The sequence below is a fragment of the Carassius auratus genome, chromosome 10, assembly GCF_003368295.1.
Source record: "Carassius auratus strain Wakin chromosome 10, ASM336829v1, whole genome shotgun sequence".
In the NCBI taxonomy this organism is placed as follows: domain Eukaryota; kingdom Metazoa; phylum Chordata; class Actinopteri; order Cypriniformes; family Cyprinidae; genus Carassius; species Carassius auratus.
This window is the reverse complement of record NC_039252.1, coordinates 14,994,139-15,020,660: the sequence shown is the minus strand read 5'-3', so window position 1 is coordinate 15,020,660 and position 26,522 is coordinate 14,994,139. Positions and strand designations below refer to the sequence as shown.

Sequence of the window (26,522 nt, the reverse complement as noted above, 5' to 3'; positions counted from 1 at the left end):
TATTATTATGAAGTTTGCGTTGCCATGGCAGCAGAACTACTGAGGTGAGTTATCTGACCACAGGCATGTTTGACCACTCATTCTGATGAGAAATCAGCTCTTCAAACTCTAACCTCTGTCCAGCACCAACACTGCAGATCAGCACTTACATGGAATTACATCCCAGTCATTCTCCTGTTTAGTGGATGGACATTTAATACCCATCATCTCTTAGTCTATAGGCCTACACTGAATCTGTTTTCTGGAGGATTCCTCACAGATGTCCCTGGTATTTGAGAAGGATCTGCTGGACAGGTGTGACACACTGTTTATGGAACTCAATCGCCTGCATATGTCTTTCTATAAGAAGGCAGCAATTATCTTTAAAGACATGCTGATTGTGTTCTAGAAACCTGGTGGTTATCAATATGTCACAAGAAACTGTTGTAAAGCAGTCTGTGTGGGATCTGGCTGTCATATGGTAGTGCTGTGTTCAATTAAACAAAGTCACAGATGTTACACTTAAAGATAAACGTAGGAAAAATCCATGCAGCTACTGCTGAAGTAGTTCAAATTGAGTGTAGGCTATGTCTATGAGACATAACAAATAGAAAAGAAAGTTTCCCTGTCTGGACAAACTGAATCTGATTCGCTTGGCCTGTTAAAGTTACTACATTAAACTCATTGGTTTAAGGGAAAATCAGAGAGTTTAGAACCCAACTAATATCCAGTGGGTACGAACTGAAGGGGGGGGGGGGGGTACAATGGTGTTTCGTGTAGTCAGAGTTTTTCACAGTGTGTAAGAGATGGATTTTCATGCTAAACATGGCCAAAGTTTTAAAAAATAATTTAGAAGAATGACTGAGAATTTCTGTGCCGAAAATCTTACTTCCGGGTTGGTACAAGTTTCAGCTGTTTTTTTTTCTTCCGATCGTGGATCTAATGACGTAGACGAGAACGGAAGTCCTTAGCATTTCTCCCGGAAAAGCGCGCCCGCGCACACATTAATCAGAGGAGAGGGAGACCGCGCACATCAACGGGCTTCAAAATGCGGTAACGCTCATAGGATTTGTTCTAGAATGTTTACCACGTTCAGCTTCCCCAAGAACCCAGCGTTACATGAACAGTTGATGCAGTTTGTTTTTCCGGATCAGCAACATAGTGCATCTAGTGTGTTTGTGTTTTCTCCTCATTTGAGTGACGAATGTTTTATAAACAAGGCCCAAGTCGACGCTGGATTTGCACATCGTTTGCTATTAAAACATGGAACCGTCCCTGTGATAAAAGACCACATTCATGTAAGTACAACTGCATCAGATTTCTGTATTTTGTTGGAAATCAGCACATAAGTGAATATATGTTAGGTAAACATAACACGAAACATCAGTATTATAACTTCGCCCACGGCACGCCTGCACGAGTTCGGCTTTCCCCGGAAAGAATCGCAAAGCTGTAGTTTTCTTTCATAAATATGATAAAACTAAAGACTTTTTGGATATATGAAGGATGCAGTACTACTCGATAGGTACTCAAGATTAACATGAGATTAGGTGAAACTGTGTATGTTATGTACCATTTAAGGCTTGTTCAGAGCACTTGAGAGTTGATCTTCTGTTAAAAAGAAACACTGGGGACATCTAGTGGACAAACGTATAAATACATAATAGAGGTCGGGATCGTTGCGTCACGTCGCAATGCATTGTGGGAATCGCGGTACAGAAGTAGATGTACTGTATAGTAGGCATTAGGTAACGTTGGTCATTTGGTCATTAATTTTGATTATTTTTTGGAAAATGGTTCAGTATTGCTGTATTGTGACCTGCTGTAATCGGTTTCATGATCGACAGGGCAAACGCCTCGTGAATCATATTAGTTTTCAACATTTTCCTACTTGGAAAAAAAACACAAGGTGTCTGAAATCACCAAGAGGCGTCAGATGGCTTGGGTCACCACTGTACGGAGGGAAACCATCACCTTCGATAATATTATAATACATAGTTATGGTGAGACATGTTGTGTATGGTCTCTCTCTCTCTCTCACATACACACACACAAACTCAGACACAAACACATTACGTTTTCTCTAGTTTTTGGCCAGTAAGGGAGTCAGTTTAGTGTCTGTATTTTTTGTTTAAACATTTTCTTTTGACCCAATCCTGAACTTAATTTGCTTTTTGATATTTTTGTGCTGACTGTATTTAACAAATTTGAACAACTTGTTTAAAAAAAATAAAAAACTGGAACGAACTTCAAAATAGGAAGTTAAGCGTCTTGTTTTGGTGAATGGTGGGTTGTGTCTGAGGTGAATGTTCGTCAATATTATACCGGATTACAGAACTACCGGAGGAAAACAGTGGATTTTTGCAAGTATGATAGGTGAGTAATTACTCCTGAAGTGTAACAAACCCGCATAGACAAGCTTCATAGCTCGCAGAATCTGAGAAGTGTGTGTGTGTGTGTGTGTGTGTGTCACCACTGATGCTTGGTTAATGTTAACATTTCCTTAGTGAAAAAGATTGTTTTCTCCACGTTTAATTTGCAGATCCATTTATGATCTGCAGGTGAGCCTCCAGTGACTTTTTTGAAAAGTGAAAGTGACATTTTTAAATTGATCGGAGGTGTAAGCGCTCACTCCACAGACCCGGTAGGATAAATTATCAGGGAAACTGAGGCTTGGTAAACTTTCATGTGTTCATAGGGATCGATTCCGCCTACAACCTCTTTTTTTTTTTTTAAGTAGCGTTGTTTGGCTTCATTATTAAGTTTGTCCGTATAGGTATAGGCAACTTTTTTTGTCACGTTCTATAACTTTTTCTGGATACTGGCTATTATCTTATTACAAACCTGCTTTGCGATACCTCTAAAATGGCCGCCGTTACCCACAATGCACCATTCCATGACGTCTACGCCCGAGCTCTATACAATTTCTAAGCACACTTCTAGATCAGATTTTAGATCAGATTTTCACGTGCAGTATTACTGGCGTGTGATCTTGATTATTAATTGGGTAAATTAAGTTAAACTTGTCATTCATCTCTACGACAAAGAGTGTCGACATGAATACACTATATATTTATGGGGCAGTTTCATAGGGTAGTTTACGGAAAAATGGTCAGCTGTGTTTATTTTTTTCATTACAGTTATATTATAAAATTAATTTTAGGGTTTAAGGCTGTTTTAGTAAGTAAATAAAACATATAACCGTCTCTATTCTTCTCTTCTGAATAGGTTGGAAAATATTTCATGATGTTAAAGATGTTAAAAACTTAAGTTATTAATATGTAAGCAATTAAAATACTTATAACATTAAATTATGCTTACCACTTCTGTTAAGTAATTATGCGTATTAATATTAATGAAAGTGTTGCTAACTTTCACCAGACTTCCAGCGCTTCAATCAAAACCCCGCCCTCCAGTGAGTTCCAAGAGTTCTGATTGGCTAACGCGCATGTTTTCTATCAGATGATGATGATTTCTATTCGCTAAAGATTGGCATTTAGTCTCTTACCCGTTTTGATTTGGTGTCGCACGCACTCCCGCTGTCCAGAAGGGGGCAGCAGCGCGTCAGTCTTCAGTAATTAATACATAATGTAGAATAATGTCTAATCTAAGAAACCTGGCAAGAAAAGCATGTTCCTCATTGCCCATCGTCGATAATGTGACACTAATGTTAAAAGATGGTTTGTAAAACAGAATCTCTGCATGGATGAGATGTTTAAATGGTAAAATTGAAATGTGTGATGAATGGCCAGCAACCTTTCACACATAGACACGTGCAGTTCAGATACCACACATACTGTCTCATCATTTCATCAAACATATTGCTCAAATTTGATCTGCCGTTTATGTATCCCATGAGGCCCCTGGCTGCCTGAGAAATGCTAAACTAATAGGAATTGATTAGAGCCGGATCTCTCGGCTGTTCGTTCCCAGCGGTTGTGCTGATTTATGCGGCCTGTCAGTCTGTCTGATGAAGACAGATGCACTCAGAATAACTGCTGCACAACTTCACTTCAGTTTGCTGCATTTTAATGGCTCTAATTCAAAGAGGAAATTATTATTATACAGGCTGATTGAAGTGGCGGCAGATGGAGAACACAAGCGTTTGTGTATGTGTGTTTCAAACACACATAGGTGACACACCGCAGCCAATTATATCCTTCATTGGAGGAAATATAGCAAATATATGAGGAAAAATGACTTTGAAAATGTCAAGGACAGCTGAACATGACTTTTATTCCGTCTTTCCACTTGTTTTTGATCAGACTTGGATATAAAGATACAGTATTTACATTCTTTGAAGAGTACACGAGCAGTGTGTATAAGTAATATGAAGGGTTTCTCATTCAGAAACCTGCTGTAGGTTTGATTCTTTGATTCTGATTGGTCGTTCACAACATTTAAGACGTACTAGCAGCACTGTAGCCCCTAACTGAACATTTTTAGGAGCACAAACAGAAAATTTAATGGCAGACCTTATATCTGCCTGCAATGCAATCATTCACATATTTTCCAAATGTTTTGATAATAAACAGACTTGACTCATAAATATTACAATGTACAGTATTCTTTTAATTTCAGAGCGATAAGAGAAATATGATATGATAAAATTACTATGGTTTTGCATTAAAGTGCAGTTACTAATAATATTAAACTACATGTTCATTTCTTGTTTATTTCATGTTTATACACATTTTATAGCAAAGCACTAAACTTGAGTTGGGAAGCTTACAAAATATGTTTTATTAACAACAGTTATGGGCAAAATCTAATTTTCATGTAGAAAAGATATATATTGTACTCTTATTAAATGTATCATTATTCTCATATGAAACTGACCAACAAATTCAGTGATTATGTGTAATTCAGTCGGCAAACTGAAGAAAAGTTTATTTCATAAACAAAAAACATTGAAAACTGACAAATTCCGATCTTCTCTGCTGCCATCTACAGGTTATAATGGTGAGTTGATATATTTAATTTTACATGAGAGTTTGTTCACCACAGTATACTTTGGTCATACCATTAAAAATAACATTCAAATTGGATTATTTTAGAGTTTTAAAGTGCAGGATACATTTGTGTGAAATGCTTGTAAGTCACTGAAAATTGCTTGAATTTCTCTCTCAAAAGGCTGTACAAAGCCTGAAATAAATAATGTAATAATCAACTATTTCTGCAACAACACCATGGTTATAGTTAGCACTACTGCTTCTGGTTTACTATATCAGCGCTGTTTGATCTGTTTATAACCAAGATTTATATGCAGAATTTGAAAACCTCTCAATAAATCTCACAGCAACCTTTATTCATTTTCGGCTCTAATTAATACGCGTCTCGCTGGATCTTGCGGTGCTATGCTGTAACAACAGTGTCGCGAACTCAACTTTGTTTCCCGAGTAAAGCTGTTCTGAGCTCGGACTAGTTTGTTCCACACTGTGCAACTCAAACGAGTAGCGGGAATTAGTTTTGCTTTTGCACAAAATGTACCTGCGATAACAACACTCATCGGGTGAAATCACTGAACCCAGTGATACTTTGATGTGTCTTGTATGTCACTCATGTGGTTTGTTGATCACACTCTTAGCTAAAAGAGACAACCACTCATCGTTTTCAGGGTTGGGGTGGTCATGTGACTTGTCTTGGCTGTCATGTGTCAGGTGAGGTCCCATTTCTACCAGAAGACCAAACCATGTGGACAAGGTAATGCCACCATTATTTTTATGCTTTATTACACTATTTTGTTGAGTGGTTCTAGATTCAAATACTTTTAGTTGAACTTTCTCTTCTGTCCCAGCACAACTGCATTGTCATCTAGATGTACTCTGCTTTATTGTATTCTCTGCTAAGAAAGAGCGGTTTTGTAGCCTTTCTCCGTGAGTAAATACATCTTTAAAGTCTAGACAGGTAGAAAGACAGGTGAGAACCTGTATGGATCAGTGTTTCAAGCAATCCATCTTTCAAGGGCGGCTGTGCTTCCTAATCTGACCTTACAATGGCCTGTCCTTTCACTTGCCGTCAAAACATCTGCCATTTCTATTTAGAGAGAAAAGAGTCCTCATTAATAAACCTGTCAAAAATCCTTCTTCTGATTCTCAGTCATATCTCAGTAGAACTGAATGTGTTTTCTAATGAGAAAAGTGTCAATACATGCTTCCCGTCCTGTGATGGCTGTCTTCGACGGTGGGCTTCGCAGCTTTCATGGGGCTGTCATGGTGATCAAACAGCCGTTGTGGTGCTAGTTTCTGACAGAAGAACAGAGCAGGCAGCTTGACATGACTGAAGCATGACCGAGCTCTCGCAGTTGCAGGCGAGACGCTCGCTCTGATCTAAATTACACAAGCTGACAGATGTTCTTTTCATTTCCCCCCACAATTTTGTCTTTTCTTAACCCTTCTGTTTCTTCTTTTAATGACTTGTTTGATTGAATTTAGCTGGTTTGTTCTGCTTCGCTCCGATAGTTTGTGAAGTGTTAGAGCTGGTTACCTCTCCATCTCTCCTCAACTTTCAGAACTCAATATGTGATTTGTCCAGCTATTAAAAGTTTGGACATGATGTACTTTTGCCATATATCTGTGTTTTCTTGTGCTGAGTAAAGATAAGCATTTGGTTTCTCTGTTTTGATATCACCTCAGAAAAATAGCGAATGAGAACTAATAAGAAAGAACCTTTACTGTAGTTAATCCCAAAAATGAATGAATGAATAATTAAATATAAAAAAATAAAAATGTCATGATGCTCTTTTTTTCTTTGGAACAAATAAGGAGAAATTAAAAACAAACTTAAGCAAATATAAGCAATTTAGCTTATATGCATTTATAGTTTTTATGATGTTATTTTATTTATATAAAATATATGTAAAAAAGAGCCACCTGGACATTCTGCTGAATGTCTCCTTTTATGTTTCACTCAAGAAAGAAAGTCATATGGGTTTGAAACATCATGAATGTGAATAAAGGTGAATAAATGATGTGATTTAAACAGTAATGTTTCTCATTTTCAATAGTTTAGACTCAAAGCCTTCTCAATCCTTATACAGTGTCTTAGTGTCAGGATCTTTTAGCCATGTTTGGGATGATCCTTTTATAAGACCTTTTGGAGGAATTGGTTTAATCTTAAGCTGGTTTGTAGGTGGCTTTTTTGTTCATGTGTCTCCAACCATTTCTTCCCTTCACATCTTCTGCAGATTAGAGGAATATTCATTTCCTTATACAGTATCTGTATGCTTGCATAATACCTGCACCTAAAGACTGTGTAGGAGACATGGTGCATGCATGCTTGGATTTTTCCAGATATTTTTGGGTGAAATGATGTTAGAGATTGTGGAAAAGGTTGCATATGTTTCCGAAGGGAGTTCAGGATGAACCTATCATGCCGTTTAATAAACCCCGGGCTTTTGAGACGCATAAAGCTCAATTCCTGTACTGTTTACTTCTCCGATATTTCAGACATCAATAACATTCTTACAGGGGACATGATAAAAAGCAACAATATTGATGGATTCTCTCTTGTTGTAAAAATGACTACGGCCGGAGTGACTGGAACAGTATAAATAATGCATGCTCTCTCTCTCTCTCTCTCTCTCTCTCTTTAATAATAGTTGAGACTAAAAGTCCCATACAGCAGGTCAATAATGACGCTGAGTTGGATTGCGTTTGCTCTCATCTGAGATGCGATTGGCAGCTTTGATCAGATGACCTAAGTGGACCGAAAAACAATTATCTAAGCTGAATCTGTCTCTCGGTGCATGAAATGGCAGCTTGATATCGGCTCCGAGAAGGAATGAGCCACATTAAACGAATGGATGTTTCTTCAAAAAAAGCCTTTTAAAACTGCAGAGGTTTTTAAAGTTGCCCATAAAAATCCAGTTGCTTAAAGTAGAAGTGAAACAACAGTAAAAGCAAGCACCGCTATTAAGATTTTCAATGATCATTTTCTTATGTAAGTTTATTCTATACATACTGTTGCACTTCAGTGGCCCACCATCTGTTTGTTATATCTGTAAATACATAAATGTGTGTTCATTAATATGGATTGGATGAATCTCACGCCTCACCCGCTGCATTGTCTCAAAGACTGCAGCTCGTCCCACAGGCTTTCCTCCGATAAGATCTGATCTGTTATCTGAAATATTATTTACTTGCTCGAGTGAACCTAACAAACACAAACAAAATCCCTCATAATTTCTGATGGTGTTTCCATGTTTTGAGGCAGCATTCATGTCTAGCACAACCATCAGAGACTTGAGGCATCAGAGATGATATGAAATGATGATCCCAACAAAGAGTGCAATAAACAAACCATTTCGATATTTATTGCATGAAAAATGACAAATTATTACTTTTAGTTGTGGCGTAATTTTCATAAATGTTAGTATACTTGGTCAAGTGTGAGTAAAGATTAAATATGCTGAAATATGAAACATAATTGGAAGATAATGGAAAATTAAGAGACATATCACAGCATCCTCAAATTATATAATTGTTTAATTAAATGAAGCTAGCTCCCAAAATGTTTAATATACTTTAAATAAAATAGTTTTTACATTTTAAGAAATGATGTAAAGATGTATTTATTAAAAAATGTGTGTATTATTTAATGGCTAGTATTTGTTTCAGCATTTGAAGTGAATGAAAACAGATATGGTTCGGAGGACAGTCTAGCCAAGAGCAGAATAAAACATTGAGCTGACGGGAATCTTAATGAAGACTTACTCATGTCATCTAGTGCCCTTGATCAAGGTGACTTCGAGCGTAGCCCCTCTCAGGCTCTCTTCACAGTCCTCAGAGGTTTATAAGCCTGACTCAATAGAAGTCTTGTGTTAATGAACATGTTCAGTCATTCACTTGCTGTGTGATGTTTGTTGCAGCACATCATCTGATCGCTGCCAGTTTCAGGCTATATTTATGACTGACGCACTTGTTTGGACAGATGTGTTGTTTGCTTCTGTCTGAGGACACTATATTAGACTAAAAGGTGCTTGCGCTTTATTAGCCTTATTAGGATTCATTGATCCTGTCAGGATGAGAGACTGGAGGAGAGAGGGGTGAGCAGAGAGACACGGACTCTTGCTGCTTTTCACTAAAAGACCCTAAAAGGATCTTAATCATCATAAGATTGCATTGTGCTTACCATTTACATATGTCTTCATTTCCAACAAACAAATTACTGGTGCTTAATGTTATTTTTAAATAATAAAAAATTGGGCATTATTTGTCTGAGATGCAACCATTTGAAAATCTTGAATCTAAGGGTGCAAGAAAATGAAAATATTGAGAAAATTGCATTTAGAGTTGTCCACATTAAGTTTTTAGCAATGTATATTACTAATCAAAAATAAAATTTTGAAACGTCTACGGGAGGAAATTTACAGAATATCTTCATGGAACATGATCTTTACTTAATATCCTAATGATTTTTAGCATAAAAGAAAAATTGTTGTTGGATATTGCTATAAATGCTTTATTTTATTGTCCATGGTCACAAGTATGATGGCTAAATTACTGTAGGTAACTTATACACCAGTATAACAAAAAAATATAAGATGTGAATAAACAAAATGTGGTCTAAACAAAACATGTCATTAGCTACTAATGTATTGTAATATTGCTGATTAAAAGCAGTAAATACAAAAAAAAAAAAGTTTTACAATAATATTCTAAATAAATATTTTATAAGTTCATTGTTGTAGAACATTAGTATTTAGTAATATTTCCGATTTGTATTAATTTGCATTATGCCCAATCTCATTTTAATGCCCCCACTCATTTAAAAGGATTCTAAAAAAATTATTTAGTCTGTGGTTTCAAATTCAGTCATTTCCACAGTTTTTTTGTTTACAGCATGTAATTAGAACTTCTGTTTCTGTAGTCCTGGACCGCACTGCTGCTCTGCAGGGGGAAGCTACAGCAGGACATTATCAAATCACTGAATTGTGTCACATGGTGATGCATTGTTCCAGCAGGTGTACCGTCACACAATATTTAACAGATGGACAGACTGCTTGACGCGTTAGTGTGTCTTGCATGTGTTTGGCAGAGACCAAACAGAGCAGCCGTATGCCAAAGTTATTTAAGTCAGTCTCTCAGATTCACATAAGCACCCCATGCGGGACAGAGTCGAGGAACGTGCTCGTATTTTAATGGCGGAATTCTCTGAAGTCATTTGTTTGCACTGAATGCCAGAAAAAGCTCCAGTGTAACTTTTGTTTTTGATATGCATACTTTAATATGCAAATCTCGAGAGCTTAAGGTTTGGCCCAGTTAGCCCTGCTGGTAGATGTCATAATTACACCATCTGGCGGCAAAAAGCATCTTATTCACTGAGAGCCTTTCAAAGTAGCTAAGTGCCATGTACAATGACTTATATTCTGTTTTGTTTATTAGTTTTTCATAGAAAGTTAAATCATGAATATTGTATTATATTTAGTGCTGTCAACGATTAATCACGATTAATCACATCCAAAATAAACGTTTTTGTTTGCATTATGTATGTGTACTGTGTATATTTATTATGTGTATATATAAATACAAACACATGCATGTATACCTTTAAGAAACTGTTCGTATATTAAATATATGTATAATAAAAAATATAAGAATATACATATATAAATGTATATACAAAATATATGCGTGCACAGTACACTTGCATATATTTTGTAAACAAATGGTCATTTTTAAACATAACATGTTTTGAAATAATTTCAATAATTTAAATGATTAATAGATAGATGCTATTAATAATAGTTATAAAAAAAAGCTTTATTTTTATTGTTTGACTGAGCTTTGTGATTGAAGTGCTTCTGTGAATGAAAGCTGGATGTTCTGCTACAGTTTAAATGACTGCTGTTCTTTTATGCATTGAACTGTTGAGCTGCTAATAGAGAGCAAAGAAAAGGTCCTTCTCAACTCGGTGAACTTCAGGTTCATGGAGTTGTTTTTCTCAATATATGACTCAGCTCCAGACGATGAAATAAGATGTTGCATCAGTACCAGTTGTTAAAATTGCACTCTCATCTGTTTTTAAGATGGGTTGCACATTTTATAATTCTGTTTGTGATTTTAAGTTTTCAAAACCTGTTACATGTTAAATGTACAGCTTTTTATAAAAAAAAATTCAATAATCATGGCAATAATTCTTCTATTTAACTGATTATAGCATTTGTATGTAGCTTAATCAAGATGCTAGGTTTGCAACTTTGAGATCAAAAAGAATCATCTGGTATGTTTACAAAGATCATGACCATGCCGGTCCTCTGTGAACAGATTTTTAGATTTGCCTTTAAGTGTAACTAGTGGTTACAGCCTGTCATTTGAAAAACCTGTCATGCACCGAGTAATTCTGCAGGCGCAGCATTTTTGTTTCAGCCTCCAGTGACATTAAGCACTAATTATCATTTCTGAAGCACTCAAATCTAAAGGACTAATGTACCAACTAATTATGTAAAATTTTAGAAACATCACAGCATGCTACCATCCTTTAGTAGCCTGCAAAATGAAACATTTTTCAAATGTTAGTCCTCTTAATTGCCACTTTGGAGAAAGAAGAGTAGTAGTAGTTCATCAAAAGATGCATTATCCAGTCAAAGCCCTGCTGAAAATGGTATTTTCTCTTTTAATGACTGTGGTTTTGTGTACAAATGAATGTCCAGCCCTTATGTAGGGCTCTTTCTTGGTCGATTTTTATCTATCTGAGGTTCACTAATTAAGATCATGCCCATGCTGTAAGCCTTCAGATTTATGCTTTTGATTCATTGTAGTAATAAAATAACAGAAGGACACAAACACACAAGAACAAGATTGATCACGAGGAAACATTTTTCCCTGATGCATCTCTCTGGAATGAATGCATCTTTGTCCACTCAAGACGCTTTGACCCTGAGATGCCAAATGCACATCAGAAACACGGTTTCAAATTAAAAACACTTTGGATTTTAAGTATAAAGGCACCTGAAATGCTTTAGGGTAGTGTAATCTACTTAAGGATAATATTAAAATGGACTGAAACTGATACTATGAGAATTGATTGGTTTAATGATAAAACGTACTGACTAGACAAAGTCATCACAATGCCATCAAACTGGTGACAACACAACCACAAACATAAAGCACAAATAAAACAACAGACAGACAGCAGTTGTGTTTTACTCAGGCACTTTGTGTTTCTGTGTCCTCCCTCCAGCAGAGGGCACCACCTGCATTCACGATTTCTCACCTGGGCATGTACTCCTGTGGTAGGCCATCGAGGTTTCTATCTCTGAGAGCTTTATCTACTGTGCGGATGTATTCATCTATACGAGCTCTCATTTCTGGGGTGAAGGGGTCAAAGGTCAGGCTGCGTGATCCAGAGCGTTTAAAATGGCCGTCTCTGTTGCTCTCTGTGCACAGAAGTCTTTCCTCAGGAATGCTGGTGTTCAGGAAAGCGGTGATGGTCTTTAACTGAGAGGTTAGATCTTTTTCGAGATTTTCAAAGTGTACCACCAGCAGACGGTGGGCAAACCGCAACCAGGACAGAGCGTGAGACACCCACCAGGACGAATAGCTGTCCACAAACTCTGACCACTCTGTGAAGAAGAAGAAAAGCATCACTGTAAAACTAAACTAGCATCTGCCACAAGCTTAATCATAGGACTGCATAGCTTGGGGAAAAAATCGAATTAAAAAAGCATTACACAATCTTGGCTGCACAGTTTTGTGATTTATATATTATTATGGCTATATAATAATAATAATAATAGTGCATAAAAACATAAACATTAATAAAGAGAAACTAGTTTATGTGATTTAGGATTGCAAACGTTTTAAGAGCTGAATATAATTCTTCAATAAACAATGAATATTAATTCCATTCTTTTAAACCAATGAATTTATATGATCTTTTAGTTGTTTGAAATTTGCAGAATGATGTATATTTAATAACAGAATATTAATATACAGTATATGAAAATATACAAATATTTGGTATCTTATCATAAATCATCATCTTATATAAGTTATCTTGCAGCCAAGAAGTTTGCTGAAAGCCACTGGTTAAGACCCATTGCTCTAAACAGTTTGACTATGTGTGAATAAGGCTGAAACTAATGGTGTTTCATCATTTGCACCTTTGCTCCTCCAGTGAACATCTGACGCGTAGCCCAGGTGTCCGGCACACTTGCGGTTGAACTCTGCCATTAGAGAACGATAGGGGTTTCTCATCAGCAGGATGGCCGAGTTGAACATTTCGATCTCTCGCTGGCCGCTTTCATGAGTCTTGACGCAGATGACTCTCCCACTCTGCCAGTAATCCTTCTCTCCTTTAAAACCTGCAGAGATGTGAGAGAAGAGTGAGCCCAGTCTCTATATGCTTTCCAATCAAGGACTGACAATTGAGATGTTTAAGAGATGTCAGTTTTGATCTTCTTTTTCTTGGACAAGACCTAAAAGACTCCTCATAAATCTCACAGCTGAAAGCGATAAATGTTTAAATGTTATTAGTGGACTTTTACCTTTGTTGTACAGAGATCCATCGAAGTAATAGCTGCCGGTGTAGAATCCAGTTGCGAGTTCAATCAGGTGACGTAACCAGGTGTTTCCTGCCCCTGGAAAGCTGGAAAGGGCTACAAGAGTGCTCGACTTCTGGGGCAGAAATGTCCTTTCTTTGCACGTTGCATCTGAAAGAACAGATGTGTTCGGTTGCAGCATTAGTTCTTAAAGAGCTGTAAAGTTTGCATGCTGTAGATTACCTAGCACAGGAGTGCTGTACACCCAGTAGTAGTCGAGGTCATAAGGAGAGCTATGGTTTGTTTGGTTGCTCTTCTCACACATGTATTCCTGTTCACTCATCTGGATCGTGAAGAGAAATGGGACATGGCTGCAGAAACAGTCCTGCCCTCTCAGAAAGGCCAATGGAAGGTCCTGATAAGGTCACACACAATTTCCAAGTGAAGGAATGGAAATGAAAGTGTAATGAGTAGTGATGGTCAGCCAAATTATGTTCTTCTAGTCTAGATAAATATAGTGTGAATTAAGTGTGGATTAAAAGCTATGCACCATTGATGCTCGGCCCCAATAATATTAATGATGATTATTTTTATTACTATTAATAACAAAACAATAAATAATAATGTATGCTTTAAATAATCTCTTTTATTATTAATTGTATACTTAATTTTTTCAACAAAAAAAAATGTTTAATTATATTTGTATTTGAATAATAGAACTAGTAGTACAAGTATTATTCATAATGCACATTACTTTTCTAGTCTAATGATCACCCTTAAGAAAACACATTTGAATGGATGGATACAAGCATTTGTGAACTGAACCTGATCTGTACAGGTCTCGATACACTGCTGAGGCGTGTGTGTCAGGCCAGGGGTCTGGATCAGGAAGTCAGCGGTAGAGTTCTGTGGCTTCTTATAACAGCCGTGGTAGTGCACAGTTCTGTCTGAGAAACATTGAACAGAAGCCGTCTTACCCAAAGCCTCAGGTGAACCTCAGTGTATTCAGCAAATGCTACATGAAGTTACAACAAGAGCAGTGCTCACCTTCTCTCCCCAGGAATGCAGTAAAATGCACATTACTTCAGTACACTTTCGTAATGCATTTACAGTAAAGTGCTTGATTTTCGCACACTAATTTTGTACATGTTTCATGGTGTCAAGTACACTATTACTATGCCATTAGTAGCAAATATACCACTTCAGGTACTTTATGCTAAAAGTATACTTACTGTTAAATTGTGAATCTAATCTAAACATGTATGAATAATCCAATCATGTGCTATTAGTGCTATTTTGCATGAAAATCCAAATAGGACTTAGTGATAGTGTATATATAAAAATCCACTAAAATTGTATGTAAAGCAATCATAGCACACTTGAAGCAATGCAGTTCTAAAACACTTCTGCTACTTTATCTGACAACTTAAGGTCTATTTAATTGTTGGTGCTAATTAGGGTATTTGGGAAAACTTACTTGTAACTATTACATTACTTATATATTTTAAATAAAATCTGTTTAATTTAAATTTAGGATAACTATATAAAAGTGTAGTAACATTGAACAAATTTTTTAATCATTCAAAGCACACTTTTAAGAAATACACTTACATATATAAGACTCCTCTGTATATTTTTACATATGTGTGTGGCCTGTTCATTCAGAATCAAGCTCATGTTTGTAATATTTCTGTTTTAATATGACTCACATCTCCTCTGTCCTGGATGTTGATCCTCAACTCTGTAAACAGACATGCGTCCCACACCTCCACAGCGGGATCCCTTCTCTCCACGGCAATCCAGATTACAGTCTTCACCCCGAGCGCGGCGGGCACAGACCCGATTTCCACAGTGACACTCCGCTCCATACTCCAGCCCAGCATACCGGAACCCACTGCCAAGAGCACACAGCCTTCAAAGCATGGTTCACTCAAAAGTGGTCATTTACTCTCAAAAGCCCTCATTTACTCTCAAGTTGTAGGAGTTTCTTTCTTTCTGACAAATATTTTAAAGAATGTTGGTAACCGAACAGCTGATGATCCCTTTTCACTTCCATTACTACGGAAGTCAAAGGGAATCATCAACTGTTAAGTAAACCACATTCTTCAAAATAATTTTAATATGGCATTTCTGTATTTGAAATGGCTGTAGTATTTATGTATTTTTAACACTCTTTCTCTTGCTGACTGTGAGTCTCTGGATGAACTCCAGGTCAGTCACGTCAGCCAGCTCACATTCTGCCACCTGCTTCTGTGGATAAACACTGAACGCATTCTTCTAAAAAGAACAGGCTTTCTTTTATTCACTCAGTGTACCTTCTTTAAGACGTTACCTCTCAGAGCAGGTGTCCTGACACAAGGCGCTGGTCATTTTGCGGAAATCATAAAGAATGGTCCCGCCGAGTGCGTGCTCCGTTTCATTGTTTATAAAACATCCGACGTAGGTCCCTTGTTAAGGATGATTCAGAAACAATTTAGAATAACTATTTAAAAAAAACCCTCCAATTTAAGATGTTTATTTTATAAACGCTTACCTTTGTGTCTGGCTTTCTTGTGTGACAGATTATGTTCAGAAGAGCTTTTCTGTTCTGTATCGTCATGGAACCAGTGGTGTCTCAAATGCCTGATCTCCAGATTACGAGAGATCAAGTGTTTTTGGTCCTTTCTGCTGTCTGTCTGATCAAGAGGTTGGTTCTCCATCACTTGGATGGCTTTCCTTCTGTACAACCACCTGGCAGCAGGTAGCTCCAGGGATCTAGATGGCGCTGGTTGTGAAGGTAGCGCCGCTGTATCCGTTTCTCTCTGAAATGTTAGCACACTGGAGCGCTGAAGCAGTAACACGCTTCCTGCCATGATGTAAGCCACACCCAGAAAAAACAGAAGCAACTGAGCCCGCCTTAAAAAGTGCTGAAGTCTGTAGAACGGCTTGGCCATCCTGGTTCAGACCATTCAGATGAAGGTCAAACAATTCATTATACTTACACAGTACAAATAAATACAAGATTGTGTATTCTAGGCAACATCCTGATCTCCATCCTTTAGAGATTTAGCTCCTGGTGTCTACAGCGTCATGAGTTCACAGGACCTAAAATAAATAGAAATGTCTGTCAGGATTGAATATAGGATAAGACTATTAAATAAACCAATGTTCCCTTTTAGGTTCTAGCCATTTACAGGTAACATCGAAAAATATGTGAACCCCTTTTTTTTCCTGTAGATGCTCAGAAGGCTTGTTGTGACCTAGAAGAGGCTTCAGCCCTTTGGGGCTAATGAGCTGTTTGTGATGAATCAATTTGAGTCTAATTATAATTTTCCCTTTTGTTTTACTAAACATGTTTGGAAAAAACAACAAATGTGAAGAGAACCTGCTAGCTAAAACATAGTGTTTCTGAGGTATGAAAACATCTACAGAAGGAATCGCTGAATTGTCTGTGTGTCTTGGTCTTCATGGTGGTTTATGGGACGTGAGCTGTCTGTCCGTCGGAGTGATGGGTTGGAAGAAATTTCTGCCCGTTGGAGGGGAGAGCTGTCCATCCTGCTAAACTTCATGTCACAGATCACAGAGCTCATTCATATTGCAGACAGAAAGAAGATGTCCAGATTCATCAGTGTATAGTAAAGCTAATAAAGTAATGTGTCGGAGGAAATAAGTTGTTTTGCCGGAGTCTTAGTAACTTTGCAACTGAAAAGATCTCAAATCTGATTCTACTGCTGCAGTATTTGATTAGTTTAACCCCAAGGTCAATACAAGCTCAATGTTTATTACCAGAAAAAAATAATTTTCTACTACGGAAATATCAGAGTTACAGTGAGGCACAATGGAAATCAATAACGTACTGTAAATGTTGACACTAATGTAAATGTTATTACTAAATTGCAATAGTATAGCAAAAACAATTGATATTTTAGCTTGATTTTAGTGTAAAAATCACAACTTGTTCGGTTTTAATTTTTATATATATATTAAAATGACAACACCATAAACACCAAACCCTAAAAGGAGTGTAAAGCTTTAGTAGAAGAATAGCTTTTATAACATCATAAACATCACATTTCTGTTTTAAATTCATTCCCCATTGACTTCCATTTTAAGTGTCTCATTTTTATTTTTTATTTTTTTGAGTGAAACCAATATTGTGCCACAAATGCTGTCAATTGAGCTTAACTTTTATTAAACCAAGAATGTCCCTTTATATTCCTTAAAGGGTGTAACAACTATTAGAGGATCAATCATTTTGACAGCATTATCTCCTAATATTTTCCAGATTTCCATCAGGACTAACAGGGAAGCAAACAACATATGGCACTGCTTGTTTAAATTCATCATCCGCTCTGAAATGCTGGACAGTTCGTCGTGTTGAATCTGTGGAAAACGGTCTTTGTGCCAAGAGGATTCTCCAGGAAACTAGCACTTGTTTGTAGACTAGTGTTATATTTCTGCATTCGATTGTGCAGCCATTAACTTGCTGATTGAAAAACCTTTCTCTTCTTGATGGGAATCTGATGGTCAACGTCCAAAACATTGTTTTTATATCAGCACATTATATGACAGTTTTCTTCTTTTAGCTCATTCTGATTGGGTCTGTCCCTTTATGCTATTTGCTTAACACCTCACTCTGTGTATTTAGAAATTATCTATAGCCTATTTTAGTCTTGTGCTATGGGTTTGTTTATCCCTGCAGAGCTATACGTCTGTTTATTATAAAATTCAGCCTATTATTCAGACTATTTAGAGAATAAGTTGAATATTTACAGTCTGCAAAAGAAAAAAGTACTCTACATGGTCATTTAAAATGCATTTTACTGTTAAAAAGAAGCAAAGTTATGACCACAAACCCGAGCCAATGTTCTTTTATTCATCTATAAAACTTTCCAAGCGCAAACTGTCAATCATCTGAAAAGAAACTAACCTCAATGTAGTTAAAACATCTCTTATAGGCTACAGTATTGAGTTTCACGAAAAGCTTCTTTAGTTTACATAGACTTCTGTTCATTTAAGTTTGAGTTAACTGACCTGACCTTATTCCTATGAGCAAAATACACCATTAAGTTAACGGATAATATCAAACAAAATGATACCGAGACTTCCATATGTTTCTTTAACGAATACAGTACGATATTTGACAGTAGATTATGCATAAGGCTGCGTCCAGGAACACATCAGAGGTTATTAGAGTACTAAGATAAGACTCGTTTACCTTTATGTTACGGTGTTGCCTCAGATCAGGTGCGGTTCTGACGGACGCGGATCTGCGCGTCTCCTGCGCTCGGACACGCGCTTCACTGTCGCGAGACCGGTGATTCCTGACTGGAAATACTCGCCGGCTTTTCTCTTCACCGCTGCTCAACTCTACCGTCGATTACAAAATAATGTTTTCATCGCACGTTTAACTACTTTATCTGTTCCTAAATCTTCTGCAGCTTTTGGACGACTTTTTTGTGTCTTTATGTCCTTTTTAAGTCATTGAAGAGAAATGAGAGAGCGTCGTGAAGAATATTCACCGAATTAAAACGGGGTTGTTGTTCTCTGGCAAATTGTAAAACACGGACTGAACCACTGCGATTAGCTGAGCTCATTACAGAGCAGACGCTGATGTGTCAGGCTTTACACAATCAGCAGGGACCCAGACTCTCTGCCAGCACCAGAACAGACACCAAATTACTATAAAAAGCCAACTTGCTTGATTTAACTTAATACTAATGTCTGTTACGATAAGTAACTAGGCTATAAGATTATAATGGTGAACGATTATTTAAAACATTAATTTGTGTAATTACGTTTTTTTCCTGCATTTGTAGCAAATGATTCGAGTTTGAATCTCCCAAAACCTGTAGAAAACTTGTCATATTTCATCCCAACCTCAAATGATATTTTGCATAAGGAAAATTAAACCTGTTTTATTACCATTGGGATTTTTGAGAAAAAAAAAAAAAAAAAAAAAAAAAAAATATATATATATATATATATATATATATATATATATATATATATATATATATATATATATATATATATATATATATATATATATATAGCATTGTCAGGCAACAACAAAACACATTTCCAAAAAATTCTCATTGAAAACAGTTAATATTTATTTATTTATTTAATAAGAATTTGTTGTGTTATAGTTTGTATGGCCCTTAATTAATCATGATTAATGTATTATAATGGTGTCAAAATCCTTTATGAAAAATGCTATTTTATTATTTTTTCCCTTCTCTTTCTGCATTTTTCCTCCCACTCAAACACTTCAAGCTCTCAGAATGCCTCTTTGTACAGCATTACACAGTTTGATTAATGGTGATTTAATCACAGGCTTTCAAAACCATTTCTAAGCTCTTAGCCAACTTTTTTTTTCTTTTTTAAAACCATATCTGGATTCTGTTCTCAGGCTAACAGAGAATACATTGGTTTTTTATTTGGACATTGGTTATTTGCTATGGAAATCTGTAATACATCAGTGAGGGAGACTGTGGTTCACTAATGCTGGGCTTTTGGGATCCTTTGGCTCCAGAGATCTGGCACTATCTGCGCTGCCGCTGAGCAGGACAGAGGCTTGGTTTTTGTGGAGACAGGAGAGGAGCACATTCTCTCATTGTTTTTGAGATTTGTCCCTCAGGAAAACTGACTGCAGAACAGTGTGCAATGTTTTCAAGTAATTATATTGCACTTATGTTCAAGGTCAGGGACCAATCGACCAATTGATTCCATTTGGTCCTGGTGGCTTGGGCCAATGGAGAAAAACAGATTAAAATCTCTTGATAACCGCACATTTAAGGGCTCCAGGCACAAGCTGCAGATACAATCATCTGCCCTGCACATCTCTCTGATGAGAGCCATATACACCTGAATTGTCTGTCTTTCTTTTTCTGTCTGACTTCCACATTCTCTTTTTTTTGCGACTGTTTTATTTTCTTAAGGTGTTTGAAAAACAGCAGCTGATGTGACTTTCACAATCCATCACCAGAATTAATGTTCAGACATGCAAGAATCATTTTCTATGCACTTCTCAAGGCTTAGACCTTGGTGAAAATATTAAACTCGATTTTTAAACATCAGAAATTATGAAAACCTGAATTTGCTGAATATGTATTGTTGACTTAGGCTTTCAAAGTTGCTAATTTACCCTTATTCATAGATGTGTAAACCTTATTCCAATTGTTATAATCTATGTGAATGAATTCATACACAAGAGTCCCTGTCTTGGATGCTGATTGGACAATGAAGCCTTCTAGTTGAACATAAATGCACAACAGAGTGCTTTAGTGCACTTTTTCAGTAGCATTATTTCTGGAAGATTTTTTTCCATTAATATATTATTTTCCCTTAAGGATTTTAAAGAACTCTCCTTTAAAACTTTATAAGCCATAACCAGCTATGAGGTGAATCACGACACTACAAACGTTTGTTTGAAAACAAAATCTGAAAAAAAAGGTACAGTACAAAACCGCTTTAGAGAAAGAAGTACAATAAAGCATTGAATTGCATACATCTAAAAAATGAAATATAAGATATATGGAGAAGTATAATAAAAACAATTCTCACATTTCACTATTGGTTATATATGCTGTGTATGTGACGAATACAAATCTTGAATCTTGAATATAAACCTATTAATTTAAAGTTGTTGATTATATCTGTAAAAACAATATGTTTTAAAGGAGACATATTATGTCCCTTTTTACATTTATGTAATAAAAGTCTCTTGTGTCCCCAGAATGTGTCTGTGAAGTTTCAGCTCAAAATACCCCACAGATCATTTAGTAAATGCCTGTTTTGAGTGGAAGCAGAAACACGCTGTTTCTCGTTCCTGTCTCTTTAAATGCAAATGAGCTGCTGTCCCCCTCCCACTTTTCCAGAATAGAGCTGTGCCAGTTCAGCACTGACCTGCTTAAAACATCTGTTTTCATTCGGATTATTATGTTTATCGCGCTGAAATCATGCATTTTACACCATACAAGTTTATCTTCTGATATAGGGTTTTCTGAGTGCGCACATCTGAAGCACATGGACGGAAAGTGGCTGTCACAGCATGTGAGTATTAAACTAAGTTCTCCTTCACAATCAAGTTTACGTTAAAGACACACACGTTACAAAAACAGTCAGTTATGTCTGTGAAGGCAAACCACTGGGAATAAATCACATTTATTTTAGATCTGTGTGGCAGCAGCAATATACAGTAAATAAGTCAATAAATCCACTGCTCTGTGGTCTTTTCTGAGACTGGGTAAAATATTGTTCTGTGCTCCTCTGTGCAGCCAAAAACAGAACGGTTAGCATGTCTTGCTCAAACTTTTGCCACAGCACTAGAACTGGTACATCGTTGCTTGCAGAATCAAATTGACAGCACCGTGGGTATAAACTTATGAGGTAATAGATAATGACATAAAGTCTTTAAAGGTTTAGAAGTTTCCTACTAAATAGATGAAATAAAATATCTGTAAACAAAGCTCCACTTCAGAACTGTTACATTTACCAGGTTCAGAAAAATATATAGAAATTTACTGTAATTCATCCAAAGGCCTTAAGTGACAATGTGAACACCATGTTTTAATCATTTTCTGTTGCTTTATTTTTCACCCAGCAACCCTGAGAAAAGAGCTTTTGTTGGGCCATGGACTGTTATTAAATGCACTATTCAGTCTTTTTCTTTTTGTGTCAGTTTTTATGCATAAATCCCACTACGGAAGACAGCCTTCATGTAGATGTTTTGTCAGAATGAACCATCTTTTGAGTGCTCAAGTCTGTCTGCAAACAAAGTAAAAGAAAATTGTGAATAAAGCTTTTCATTCTTTAATGAGGGTCTGTTGTTGGGAAGCACCAAACTTGCTAATGAACAGACCAGCAATGAAGAAAATGCTATTAAATTACAGCACTGAATTACACTTCAGACTGCTGGCATATTTATTTATTTATTTATTTATTTATTTATTTATTTATTTCACACACGTCATAATTTTAAAGAAAAAATTACAATAGTTATAGAAAGGTTTATGTGTGAAAAAAAGGGGAGACCCCAAAAAATCTATTAAAAGCTTTTAGGAGGATGCCCAATAATACCATACAACATATAACATACAAAGACAAAAAACTCAATCCATAGACACAAATAAATATAAATACAACAAGACACAAGCACTACAACAAACAGATAATCCAAGCACAAATATAACACTTTCATAATGATCAAAAAGTATATGTTAAAAGCAGTTTTTCATTAAAGATTTTCTTGAAAATGGAGACAGAATGCAACAATTTAAGTTTTTCCTCAAGTCCGTTCCAAATCTGCAGTCCTCCACAGACTAAACTTAGGCTCGAGCAATGGTCTTATTTTACCAGTAATTCAATGTTTTTCCATTGTGTGATATGTAAGCTGGGGTCGGCTGATTGGGACAAAGTCCACACAATCTGTAATTTAACTTATGAACAACCTGGAATATCACACAGGCATTATGAAAAGTATTCTATTCAGTAAGTCTTAATAGACCAAGGCGATGAAACAATGGACGCGAAGGGGTATTTGGCTCAGACCACGTTAATACCTGTATAATTTATTTCTGTAAAAAAAATTCTGGTAGCTAGTAAAAGTGTTACACCATAAGAAATTGCAATAGTTTATATGGGACTCAAATAAGGTTTTATATAAGATGACAAGTGCTGACTGTGGGAGAAAATTCCTTATTTTGAAAAATAGTTCAACGTATTTTGATAATTTTTTTTATTAACTGATCAATATGACATTTTAATTGTAGACATTCATCAATAAAGATTCCGATAAATTTAGTGGTTTACTCTTTCAATAATTTGTTCATTTATTTTAAGACAGACATGCTTATTTACCAATTGATTTTGTTTTGAATGAAATCCGATGAAGTTTGTCTTGTTTATGTTAAGAGATAATTTATTGCACCGAAACCAGATAGCAACATTTCTGAGCTCTCTATTTATTGTTTCTTCCATTTCATCTGGACTCTTATGTGACATAAGTTTGTGTCATCAGCAAACAAAACCTTGTAAAGCCATTATGGAATTTTCAAAATCATTGAAATATATTAAAAGAAGAGGGCCTAAAATGGATCCCTGAGGGACTCCACATTTAATGGGTTTACTTACTGAAATTTGTTCATTGATACTTACATACTGCTGTCTACAAAATAAATAACTTCTGAACCGGTTAAGGGCTAATCTTCTAACTCCATAATGGTGTAATTTATTCAGTAGGATGTCAAAATCAATAGTATCAAATGCCTTAGATAAATCTAAAAAAATACCAATACCGCAATCGCCTTTATCAATGGCATCATTTGATCTTTTCAATCAGATCAAGTACCGCCATGCATGTGGTTCTTTTTTTCCTAAAACCATATTGAGAAGAAGCAATAATATTTAATTTTATCAAGGTAGTCATATAGCCTGTTGTACACTACTCTCTATAAAACCTAAGAAATTGTGGGCAAGATTGATATAGGATGATAATTGCACATATCATTTTTATCCCCAGATTTGAACACTGGTATAATTCTGGCAATTTTTGTCCTTTTTTGGTACAATTCCAGCAGGCAGAGAGAGATTAATACAATAAGTCAATGGCTCCATGATATTAAATGCTATGGCTTTCAGAATTTTACCACAAATTTCATCCTCACCAGCAGTGTACGAACGTCGTAAATTTATAATTATTTTATAGACTTTTATCACAATTAGTTGGTTTCATAAAAAAATAATTTGCATAAGAGCCCCGTAAATAATGGTCGAAAGTGATAACCTGAGGTTGAACTATTTTGTTAGAGTTTTTCCCCAATAGAGTTAAAGTAATTATTAAAATTATCTGCTAAATTAATGTCATGCGTATATTTCTTACCCAAATTTGAGGGTAAGCCCACAGCATTTGGAAGCACAGAGTTGTTTTTTCTTTTGTTAAGGACTTCATTTAGCACTTTCTAGGACCTCTTAGAGTCACCCTGTGATTCTTTTATGAGGTATGTATAATAGTTATTTTACTTTTCCTTATTATATTAGTAAATTTATTCCTGTAACTAGTATATATTTCCTTGTTCATAGCACTTGAATTTTTTAAGAAACATTTATAAAGCTTATTTTTATGGGTAATAGATTTTAAAATACCCTTTGTGAGCCAGGGGTTGAGACCAGTTGCGCGGTGTCCGGCGTTCGTTTCAGGGATAATACAACAGAGTTTGTAATTTTATTTATCAAGTTGTTATAAGCAGTATCAGGATTGTTGCAGTCATAAACTGCTTTCCATGTTTTAGCCTGTAAATTTTCACTCAGTACAGTAGTTTCAGGGTTCCCTCATTAATTACTTTAATTTTGTTTGGTAATTCATTCTTATTTGCAAGATCTTGAAACAAAACAATCATAAAATGGTCAGTAATGTCAGATAACAAGACTCCAGATTCTAGTCTAGTATTTTGAATGTTTGTGATGATATTGTCAATAACTGTCCTAGTGGAGGGCGTTACTCTGGTAGATTGATTTATGGTACAAAAGAAAGAAAATGAATGCAAGGCATTTACGAAGTATCTTTTTACAACGTCATCTTTGGAGACATCAATATTGAAGTCCCCAAGTATGTCAATCTTAGTTTTTTGTTTTGTTTATGGAGAATAATATGTCCTCCAGTTTATCCTCGAAAACATCAAGGTCAGAGTCAGGGGGGCGATAAATCACTCCTCCTATAATTTTTTTTTGGATTAGTGAGATTTATCTCCACAAAAAGTGAATCTGAATGATTGTCATCTAAGACAATGTCATCACAAACATTAATTTGATATCTGGAGTGAACATATAAACAAAGCATAATGTATTGCAACACATCCAATAGCAGAGTGCTGGGATTGGTTTGGGAATCACCATAGTAAAATACTCCGATTTTCCTGAACCACTTATTTGTCATTGCACTACTGAATATACAGCTATTTTTTTTTTTTCATAAAATCTGTCATTGTAGCTTGCATGATTCAACATGTAGTTCGATTCCTGGTGACAGTTCATTTTAGAATAATATGTGTAAAGACTAAAGAACCGGTGTGGTCCGATTCCGGTTCTTTTTAGTGAATCATATTTATCAATGATACACAGATATTAATTAAATATATTTTAAGGCCAGCTATTAGTGCTTATTGCATTGTAGTTTGATCATTAGCTTGTATTTAAGATTTCAGTTTTTTATTAGTGGTTTTCTATTGTTTTTGTGATATGTAGAGTCAGGGGTTTGTTTTAAACCTGCAGTCAGACAAAATATACTTAGAAAAAGATAAAGGGATTTATCTTCACAGATTCAGAGATGTTCTCCGGAGCTCAAACCTGTGGAGAGAAGAGAGAAGACTGACCTTTGTCCTCATGAATTCAGGGGAAAGAATGACTTCCAAAAGTGCAGGTTCTGTGGCATTGTAAAGTTCATCATTTGTGTTTTGGACTCGCTCTTCAGACAGACTGCCTTATGCATAAGAAAGATCCCTCTTTGTGCTCTGAGGGGTCCTGCTGTATGTGTCTCTGTCTCATCTGGATGGCAGTCATGCTCAGACTGCGTTTTATGCTCCTGAGGAGAAGCCTCAGGTTCTTCTATACACACACACACACACAGAGAGGCTTGTGGAAAATAGTGGCCTGGAATTCAAATGAACATACAATAGAGCCGGCTGAGGCCTTTGGCCACTTCTAGTTGAATCCAATACAAGCAGCCCTTTATCTCTGCGGCATTTAAAAAAAATCAAACCTGACATTTCATGTGGGCTCCTGGGAAATACAGGCATACAAACAAAATATGTCATTTTAAAGTCAAGCAAGTAAACAAAACACCCAGAGCCAAGGTGATTTCTAATATCTTTGGGCATCAGCTTACTTTTTCAAATGATTTGATGACTTTAATTAGAATTTCTTGTTTCTTGAACGTGAATTTCTTAAAGGAATGCTCTTCTAAAAACTTCATCCTGTCACTTATTTGTGCAACCTCATGCTGTGCCAAATCCATAAGCTGTTTTCTGTGGAACAGAATGAAATTCATTGTTGACAATGTGTTTAACACCCAATCAAGTCT

The 26,522-nt window shown here is 36.1% G+C and overlaps 1 protein-coding gene and 1 long non-coding RNA gene across 2 annotated transcripts; one reads left to right on the top strand and one right to left on the bottom strand.

Moving 5' to 3' along the window:
- The first annotated feature begins 1,237 nt into the window (after window positions 1–1,237).
- On the top strand, window positions 1,238–25,867 carry LOC113110002 (uncharacterized). Its single transcript, XR_003293035.1, has 4 exons — window positions 1,238–1,277; window positions 5,597–5,682; window positions 21,444–21,499; window positions 25,762–25,867. It is a non-coding gene; the product is annotated as an uncharacterized LOC113110002 (long non-coding RNA).
- LOC113110001 (WSC domain-containing protein 1-like) lies at window positions 11,995–18,993 on the bottom strand. The gene is made up of 9 exons (XM_026273968.1): window positions 18,660–18,993; window positions 15,996–16,546; window positions 15,795–15,909; window positions 15,172–15,356; window positions 14,288–14,409; window positions 13,706–13,877; window positions 13,469–13,633; window positions 13,085–13,285; window positions 11,995–12,544 (listed from the first exon to the last, which is right to left on the bottom strand). Exons 2-9 carry the CDS (start codon window positions 16,393–16,395, stop codon window positions 12,192–12,194), a joined length of 1,713 nt encoding a protein of 570 aa, XP_026129753.1. The 5' UTR covers window positions 16,396–16,546; window positions 18,660–18,993; the 3' UTR covers window positions 11,995–12,191.
- Window positions 25,868–26,522: the final 655 nt, after the last annotated feature.